At 32.4% G+C, this 10,083-nt stretch overlaps 1 protein-coding gene across 3 annotated transcripts in view; it reads left to right on the top strand.

Annotated features, from left to right (window-relative positions):
* The first annotated feature begins 9,507 nt into the window (after positions 1-9,507).
* The window catches only part of LOC118737549 (autophagy-related protein 16), a 302,080-nt gene continuing 301,504 nt past the window's right edge, over positions 9,508-10,083 (top strand). Inside the window, exon 1 of one of the 3 annotated variants that reach the window (XM_036468122.1) lies at positions 9,508-9,948. In XM_036468122.1, the coding sequence (XP_036324015.1) occupies positions 9,818-9,948 (131 nt within the window). In that variant the 5' untranslated portion in view covers positions 9,508-9,817. The remainder of the gene's footprint in view (positions 9,949-10,083) is intronic. The other 2 variants (XM_036468125.1, XM_036468123.1) reach the window with 2 other exon arrangements.

The following is a 10,083-nucleotide window of genomic DNA, read 5'->3' as shown; positions in this document are numbered from 1 at the left end:
AATTTTCGGGCAAATCATTTAAAACAAATTAATATTTTTATTTGTTGTTACTCATTTCAATTATCATCAATTAACAAGTACTACATATCGTCTACATATTTATGTACGTACATACGTTTTGGATGTTAATGACTCTTTGTCTTTCTGTTTGCGTATTTATATATATGCAATCTTGCATATTTCTTGCTGACAGTGCAAATTGTACATATGTATCTATTAACACAGCTGATATGGAGCGGTAAATGAACTTTTTGTTATTGCTATTGTTTCTCAGCTTGTATTCGCATCCACAATGCTTTTACAAAATCATAAACCACCTGTGAATGAACATATATTGGTTCGCGTTGGTGGTTTTAATTCGCACTAGAGTTGGGCACTTTAGTTCTTTTAAGTGAACCGTTCAGTTGTAGTTCGCACAACTTAATGAATTAGTTCTTTAGTTCATTCAGTTCTTTTAGCTCAATTAACGAATTATCTTATTATTATCGTACATACACAGCGAGGCCCAAATGCTTCCCGTAAGGAAGCATAATAAAATGTTCGTCAGGCACGTCAGGGGGCACCTATTCATTAACCAGGACGCGGTCCAGACTCACACTGACCAACCACTGTCCAATCCGACAAAGCGCAACGACAGTCGAGAAGGGATTGGCGAGCAAACCGGCATTTAAATATCTTCATACATACATACTTAACCAATTATGCATGTACGCTGAATTCGCCGACAAGCTTTTTTAAAAACGAAGTAAATTAGTACAAATGGTTAGTAATTTTCATTAGAGTTTGAATAACTCCTTTCACCAAATGGCTTTTAGTAACTTTAACGAGACCTTAACTTATTTTATTTTATTAATTTTAGTGCAGTTTTGACAAAATTTTCTTGCTAAAAAATCTTTTGTTACACTACTTCATTTTATTCCTTTGATTGTACAGGTTAAATAAAAGCTTGTTTTTAAAAAATATTTTTTTTTACATTTAGGGAGTTCACAAGTCGTGCTATTTGTCATATTTGCTCTTTTGTACTATTTTTTTAGAACAGTTGTAAAATGAAACTTGTGAGCATCCCATACTTTTTCGTGTGCTATTGTGCAATATTTTAACAATTATATTTGACAAAATCAAAATTATTAAAACAGCTTTAGAAAGTTTATAATGCCCAGAAGAAGCGAGAAAAGCAAATTAATGGCTGCGATTTGCGAGAAGTACGCGCAGTACGCAATGATGGAATTAAGTGAGTCGTCAAATAAGTCATTTATGAGTTTTTTAAATTTATTTGGTGCATTTTTGTTAGGCGATGAAGATGAGGAGGAAGAGATCGATGAAACTTTTAGGTTGAATATGCTTGTGTTGTTGGCAAATCGCCGAAGTGCCCATCTAGGAGTTCCGAAATCAAACAAGAAAATCAATTAGGGACTTCTCTTCCGACACTGGCCACATATGGTTTGGTTTTCCCCGGACACGCTTAGTTTTGCACTGAATTAAAAAAGATCTTTAATAAGTTAAATATGTTATAAATTAAAGATAACTTACTCCACTGCCATGAGATGACTCCATTTTTTTATTTAAAATTTGAATATTTTATTGTACTCAGACAAGGAAAAATGTAAATAAATAGAAATGTCTGATCCAATAGCACTCACAAATAGCAAAGTAAACATATTTTTCAAAGTTGTATTGTAATACAACAATTTTACTTGTAAAGCAAAAACAACACTTTTAAAACTGTTCTAAAAAAATAGTATAAAAGAGCAACTATGACAAATAGCACGACTTGTGAACTCCCTAATTATTTTATTTTATAATTTTTAGTCCATTTATAAAAGCGTTGTATATTAAAAAGTGTTATTTTATTTTATGTACAAAAAATTTTGCAATAGATATTAAAATAAATAAACTTGCAATGAAAGAGAACAGAAGACTTGGCAAGCAAAATGTTTGCTTACATTTTGTATAAACATACATATAGCAGCAGTTAATTTTATGTAAAGAAATGGCGTGTCATCCATTTCCGCTGTAGCATGGCATATATTTAGGCGCAATATTTAGCTTCTTCTGGCGAGGCGACATCTGGAGTCTTCTAATTGTATCTCCTTGATATGATGCCTACAACGAGGCTCATATCTAGACTAGGTTGATATCTAGAATTTGCCACAAATAGCTTTGCTAAACTACCACCGCGGCGCGCTGGCAGCTTTAACAATTTTTAGTGGTTTTACGTTCTTTGGCAAATTACGCTCTGTTAACCATAAATCTTACTATTCTGACCCCTGGACCTTATGGGGAATTCATTTGTATTTTAAATTGCATTGTCATCGTGATTGGAACTATGCTGAAAATTTCAAGTCTCTAACTTGTCGGGAAGTTAGTGTAAAACCGATTGGAAATTTCCGCGATTTCCGCGGGATGACCAAGTTAAATAAAAGCTTATAAAAAAATTTGTTGGGTAGACCATACATATATTTAAAGGTTTGTAGTTTTAATTCTTCTTCGCTATTCGCCATTGCTCCCATTTGACATAAACTGTGCTTTTGACATTTTTTTTTAAATTGGAGCTCCCATTTTCTTTGAAGAAATTAAAAAGTGGTTTTTACTTAAAAAAAAAATAACTGCGTCTGGGCCACACTGGAGAAGTGAAACTTACGTTACGTATACGTACATACATACATATGATGACAAATTCGATAAAATTTCCAGTAACAAAATCGATTACAACATCGATAACAAAACCAATAACAATATCGATAACAAAATCGTTAAAAAATTTGATTTCAAAATCGATAAAAATGGCGATTATTAATAAGCTCCGAAAACATCGATCGCAAAATCGATAACAATATCGATGAAAATTTCGATAACAAAACCGATAAAAATATCGATAGTAATCGATATGTCCCGAGAATTCCGAAAATCTCTAAAATCCCAAAATAGTTCCCAGATTGATTCTCTATATCCTTTTTTCTATAATTACCCTATTTATATATATCCTTTTTTGCTATAATTACCTTTATTTTAGTCTTTCTTCCTCTATCTTCATTTTTACCTTTATCGGTATCCTTATCCTCATCTTTATATTTATCTTTGGTTTTACTTTTATTTTTATAATTTTCTTCATCTGCGTATTCCCCTCCACCTTTGCCCTTATATACATAAGTAAAGTGTTTAAATTTACCTTGGTCTTCAATTTTACCTTTATTTTTACGCATATGTATTTATTTTTGTTTTTATCTTTAACTTTGCTTTTATCCTTTTCATTATCTATGTACCTTTACTTTTTTCATATATTGGTCTTTTTCTAAGTGTTATTCTTTAACCTCTTATTAGCAAGTTTTTGTTAAATTAATACCATGTGCATACAATCCAGAAGCACTTTTTTTCAACCCCAACCATTTCCGCTGCTCTATTTCCGTGTGCGATTTTCGTTGAATTTGCCAACTTACTCCCAACCAACCAACCGCCGCTAAAAAAGTTTCACTTCAAAAATAAAATATTTCAAAACTTTTTTGAAGAAATATATTTAGAGCACCATTTTATAGCGAGCTTTTAGTGATTGATGTAAGTTGAGAAACCATAACGGCATTTACGGGGCGAGAGATTATAAAGATAGTTGTTGTTGTTATAATAGCACACGAATTCCCCAAATTGCTTTATTGACAGTCTTTGGCCTGATATAAATCTGGGTCTTTCCGGTTGTGAAGACCATTGTCGTGGGCCGTTTGTAAAGATGGTGATTGTCTCTCAGTCACTTATAGCTTGCCAGTCTGTGCGACCTCCCTTACATGTCTATGTAGAAGGTGGCTCTGTCTGCAACCACATTTACAAGCATACTACCAGCCGCTATTTTCTCACTCACTTTTGTTTTCACATCGCTTGCTTGACCTTGGAAATGGGTGGCAGCACTATATATAGGTCATATATTTGTAGTCCTTAGCACAATATTTTTCTTAAATTCTTGGAAAAAGTTTGTTTTAAGGTCGATATGATCTTCCAAAAGAGATTCTATATACATTTCATTTTCGTCGCAAGTTACGACATACATACATATGTATGTATGTACCTAAATGTGCATTGGGATATTACATCCACTCAGCGGTCTGTTTCTATTTAAATATGTACACTTTATACATACCTATGTACATATATTCAAACATACATATATCCATACTTATGAGCATACACTAGCGATCAAAACTGAGTGCATGGGGATTTCTGTCGAATACACTCGTCCGCAAATTTGTGTTTTTTTTTCCCACGAATGTACCTATCCAATTCCTGTGTTGAATCGCGCACTGATTCCGAAGATCGAGCAAATTTTTTTTCTATCGATAAGTTCTCGAGATATTTTCAATTTACCGTTATTCAGCTTAAAACAAAAAGTGCTTCCACATCGGTTTTCTTCATTATTTTTAAAATTCAACAAATTTCCATAAAAATTTTAAACTTTGAAGCCGGAAAAGCCGCCAGCAAAAAAACAAATATCAAAAATCAATCAGCGATTTTTTAGCCGCCTAAAACGTGCACTAATTTTACTAGAATTTCATAAGCCATTTAACTTCATATCCAGAAAATTTCTATTCAGATGGAAAAATTCAAAATTTTGGTGAAAAAGAAAATTTGTTGAATTTTTCTCAATTCTGTATAAAGTTTGAAGTTTGTGTTAGTATTTGCTTTTGGTTAAAGCAAGTATTTCACAAAAAATAACCATGCACGCAGTTATGATCGCCAGTATATGTACATATATATAGTATATGAACACAGATAATTTATAGGGCTTTTATGGCAAGCGCACGGAGTGCCGCACATCGACAAACAAACGGATTCGAAACTCATGAACGTTCATCACGCGACTAAGCAGCATTGCTGAAAAGATTTGGATGCTTTGTGTTGATATTACGACTGAAATGCTATTTTCGAATTTCATTTATAAAATCTTCAACGGATTTGAAAAAATTTTTATTTGACAAAGTTACATACTTAGTATACATTCATACGTATGCACTTACAGTTACTCACAAAATTGAGCGTACCGCTCTTTTTTGGTTAATATTCGCAATGTTTTACATGCTAAAATCTTTTTGTTAATTTTTTATTAAAATATGGCTTAAATTTAAGCAAACCCCATTTAAAAAAGAATTAAACAGTGTTCGAAATTAAGAAAAATCTGCAAAGTTTCGCGAACTTTTTAATACGAATTTTTAAAAAGAATTCAGTTATGCAGTTTTATAGACCATTAAATTAGCCATACAAATTTTCAGAATTTCGTTTTATATAAAAAAAATACGAAGGACATTTAAAAAAAAAAAAAATTGTGAGGTCACAAGAATATTGTGCTATTGCGATGGGCTCAATCAATCAGGCATAATATAGAAAAATCAAAAAATATTCCGTTTAGGACATTGCATGTACATATGTATGTAATATGGAAGCTAGGTTCTGAAAATATTTGTTGATATATTCTTAAGTTCGTGTTTGTAAATGAAAAGATGGATAATGATTTCTACATTGCTCACAAGTGCAAAAAATGTTTCTGGACCTTGGATTTAAACGAATAGATCGGCTGAAAAATTCCCCTGACTCAAGTTCCATTAAACACATGCATGGCACAAAATGAAACAGGATGGGCCTGTTCAAGGCGCGTAATAAAAGCGGCAATACTGCAGCACTGATGAAAATTTGTAATACTGTTGCAACTTCCCAACTGATAAATCTTGCTAGCAGTTCACACCGAACGTGTTACTTTAATAATTCGCACAACACTGCGGTTGTGATTGCATCTCGAACAAGCCCGATATATGTCAATATAAACCGATAATTAAGATGGCTTTCTGGAAAGATGATTAGAGATTGAATTAAAAACGCACTTTTGCAAAATCATTTTTCGCTATTTCCTAAACGAATAAAAGTTATTACTTCGGTTGAAGATGCATCAACTTCTTACCAATGTCACTAGTTATTAGCTTTAGGAAAATATCAAAGCAAAAATCAATCCATCATATTTTCAAAAAATTTTATTTATTTTATTTTTTTGATATAAAAACTAACTAATTATTCTAAATGAACAACATTTCGCTACGTACTGCTCTAATATCTATAAAATATACTTGGAAAATTTCAAAACCTTGGTTGCCGTATAAACTCTAGAAATTGTGAAATCTGCAAAATCTTAAGTGGTAAGGTGTTCGTGAACGCAGCTGTATGAATTGTACATATATACATACATATAAGAAAATAAATTAAATTCAGTTGATTTTGGAATGAACCTAAATCTAAATTCGTCATTTATATACAGCCCAATTATTAATATTCGCGGGGGTTTGTTCTCCGGGAATTCGTTCATCGACACAGACATGTATGTTTGTACAAGGACAGCATTCTATACGGCGTTAGTGATATTCCTATCAGCACACATACTACTTAGGCCTACAAATTGCGTCTTTTGTGATACTACAGAGATCTCAAAACTACCACCCCACTTTGAACCAAGTTTGTGGAGCCAACAAATCTGGACAGCTGCCGTAAGATCAACTTTGCCATTGCGTTTAGATTGGAGAACAATTTTCTTACCAAATTTTTTTGTCGTCTTCTCCATAATGCAGGGTATCCACACAGTGAATACTAGAGTGGTCCAATTTTTGTATGGGGAAAAAATTTTCATTCTAGAAAACGGGGCACCTCCTTAGTTTTTTCCTTTTGATATTTTGAATATCTATACCAACTTTCAATTTTCTACTGCCACCAATACAGGGTGCACAATGACCTTGAAATGCGCTATTGGATCGCTGTGATCTGCTATATATTCAGCCCAAACTATTTGATCTAGGCCCAAACAGTTTTTTAATGTTTTTTTTTTTATTTATACATACGAAATTCGTAATTTCCAAAACTTCAGTTTTCTCGTTTTTTAATACAGTTGTTGAGGTTTTAAGATTTTTTATGTGAAACTTCATATAAAATCACAATTTTCCATATTTAAGAAGTAACACCAAACCAGCAATTACTGTTACAATTGAAACTTACCAAAAAAATTTTTTAAGAAAGCTATCAACTCATAACTGTTAAAACGTGCCACGATCGTTCACGGTGTAGAGAACAAAGGAGACGCCGTCAGTGGTATCACTACTTGGGTTTTGCCGATTTTGCCAATCCTCAATTAAATGTAAACAACGCCTCAGAAAATTTAAATGCACTGAATTTTCAAATTATCTTCTATGTATGGATGGGGTGTCTGCCTGTGAAGTAATAATTACAAAATCTAAAAAAAAAATCAAAATTCTAGTTTCTTTGAGTAACTGGATTTTTTATTTGCAAAATAATTCTAACTTTTGAAATCAGGTAAATAAAGTGCCTATGTACACAAGGTGGCTTCATGCATTTCTCCATTTACGCTTTGTTTGATTTTTGCCCTTTTGCAGATAAAAAATCTCATTGGCCGATTGTCTTCCCTGTGGCTAAACACACCTATTTTTACTGCCACTGACCAAGTCGATAACGGTATTTATTAATTAAATTGACTTGTCAGCCTTTGTTGCGTAGCGTGAAATAATTTACACACACGCAGCACCCCGCATACAGAAATAGAAAGTTAAAACTTTGATATGTATGTGTCTACAGTGACGAACATAGGTATTGGCACAGAGAATTTTTTGCAAAGTATGCAGTTAAAAAACATAACATATACTTCCGGTGTACTACTTGTCGATTTTAGCGGGACAGTACCGATTTTTCATAGTTTCATCGATTAAATCCCGATTTTCAGTGTTTTCTTTATTAATTTAAGAGTTTCCCTGTACTCTGGCAAAAAAAAAAAAATATTTTTTTGAACAAACGTGGCAGTACTTTCGTTACGCCGTTAGGGTGGTAGAATACAAGCATAGCCAGCTATCGTATTTTCTATTATCTTTGATTATGTTTTCTTACTGGTACTCACGCTATAGTGCAATCTGCCATTCTTGTCTAAATTTTTATATATTTTTTTATAATTATTTGTTAAATTTTTTTTTTGTTTTAATGAAGCGATTCTAACTTGAATTTAGTGAAATTATACAAAATAATACTAACTATCTAAAAAAAAATCATGGATATATAAAACATAAGCTGTAGCTACAGTGGCGAACATATAAATAGAGAAGAGATATTTTAGCATTATTTAGCTTTCGATTCTTGAGTATCTAGGACGTTGGTTTCTGCTACATTTATTTTTGTAGAAGATCTTTCTCATTTTCTCCATACAAAAAAATTTTAAACTTACTTTGTATGGAAGAAAATTTTTCGCGAATTTGTATATGTATATAAACAGTACTTACGCTCCGTATCCAGATTTCATGTTTTTCAAAAGCTGTTAAACGTAAACGCAAAAAGCATATAAACGGAAAATGTCTTTTTTTCGCTAAAAATTTCCACCACATATTGGTCAACCTTTCTTACTGGGATCAATCAATAGTATATTGATGAGTTTTAAAAACTGCTTAACTCAGTAAAACTTTTAAATGAAAAATAATAGAAAGTTTATTTTTATTAACTCTTTTTTTTACTTATTATATTTAATTGTTTATAAGCAAATAAGTAGCGGAAAAAAATTTTTTCATTGACAGTTCTTATTTTTGCGACCGCTAAGTGAAATCTTAAGATAGAGGGCTGAAATTTTTCCATGATTATTTGTTTGTACCCGACAACGAAATTCTTATATAGGACCGAAAAACAATCGTTTTATTTGACACAGTCTAGTGTGTATAAGTTTTTGCGATCATTTTTCAAGTTTTTTCTCTTTATTTATTTTTTAATAAAACTGTACTAAGCAGTGTTATGTCTTTTTATTCTAAAAGTAAAATTGTATGTTCGGATTCGATGCTTTAGAAATGTCCCGATTTGCGGCCACACCAATCTGGTCACTGTAAATAAACTGCAACAAAAAATAAATAAAATAAAAACAAAATCTCTAAGCTTTGTGCAAAACTGAGGAAAATTAATTAAGTTTGTATACTAATTTCCAGCTCTCTTAAGATTTATTTGAAAAATTCTTAGTATGCAGCAGTTCACTGGGCTATAAAAATGTATATTTCGAATTTTTCTAAAAAATCTGATTAGAAACTAACAAATTAGTATGCAAATTTATTGAATTTCCCCAAGATTTGCACAAAGTATAGAGATTTTCTTTTCATGTATGTATTTCGTTGTAGTTTGCATACACTGCGAAAAATGCTCTGTGCCAATACTTTTGTTTGTCACTGTGTGTACGTACTTATGTACTGTGCGCAGGCTATTTGATTATTTTATACACCTACAAAAATATACACCCTCATGGCAGCTGACAAATGACACTCGTTGGCAAAATAAACAAACAGACCAGCAACCCACTAACTGACCAAGTCACTAAGTAGTCTTCACGTCATGCCAACAAACTGTTACATTCTCAGCATTTTCCGCTAGATTTTCCCCAGCACACTGTAAAATATGTCAGTGTGTTATCTGGTCGTGCCTCTCGTCGTTTCCAGTTGCTGTTCGGTCGACATTGGCTGACAAACAAAATCTCCGCTGCATTTCGTTCGTTCTTGTTACTTTAATCGCCTACGACGCGCGTTTACAGTTTTCACGGAAATTTTAAGACGATTTGTTCATATTAAATATTTTCATTATCTTGCGATACAAAATAAAAAAAAAAAACCTGTGCTTTGAAAAATATTAATAAACTTGAATACAAAACTAGTGTAGCATATAGTGAAAAAATACCGCTGAAAAAAAAACAAAACATATACAAATAAAAATTATATAGAACTATCGACGTAGAGAAAGTTTTAGAGAATTTCACAACAGTGCAAATAAGATGCGTAAAGCGATTACTAAACGCCTTTCTATTTCCATACAGGACGAAAATCGCTGCCTACTGGATCGTTTGATGCGGTACAAATCGAAGGATGCCGACAAGTTAAACGAAGAGAACGAGAATTTCCTAAGGTGAGTTAGTATGATGTGTGGCCCGTTGTTAATTGTTCTTGTTTTGTTGCTGTTGTTGTTATTTGAAATTGGAAAATACAAAAATTTGATTTTTGCGTGTGAAGTTAGCTTATTAATTGCAATTTTTGATTTTGA

This window comes from Rhagoletis pomonella, unplaced genomic scaffold (assembly GCF_013731165.1).
Source record: "Rhagoletis pomonella isolate Grant_MI unplaced genomic scaffold, Rhpom_1.0 Rhpom_scaffold_00004, whole genome shotgun sequence".
NCBI classification, from domain to species: domain Eukaryota; kingdom Metazoa; phylum Arthropoda; class Insecta; order Diptera; family Tephritidae; genus Rhagoletis; species Rhagoletis pomonella.
The sequence above is the reverse complement of the archived record's forward strand: the minus strand, read 5'-3'. Positions and strand labels throughout refer to the sequence as shown.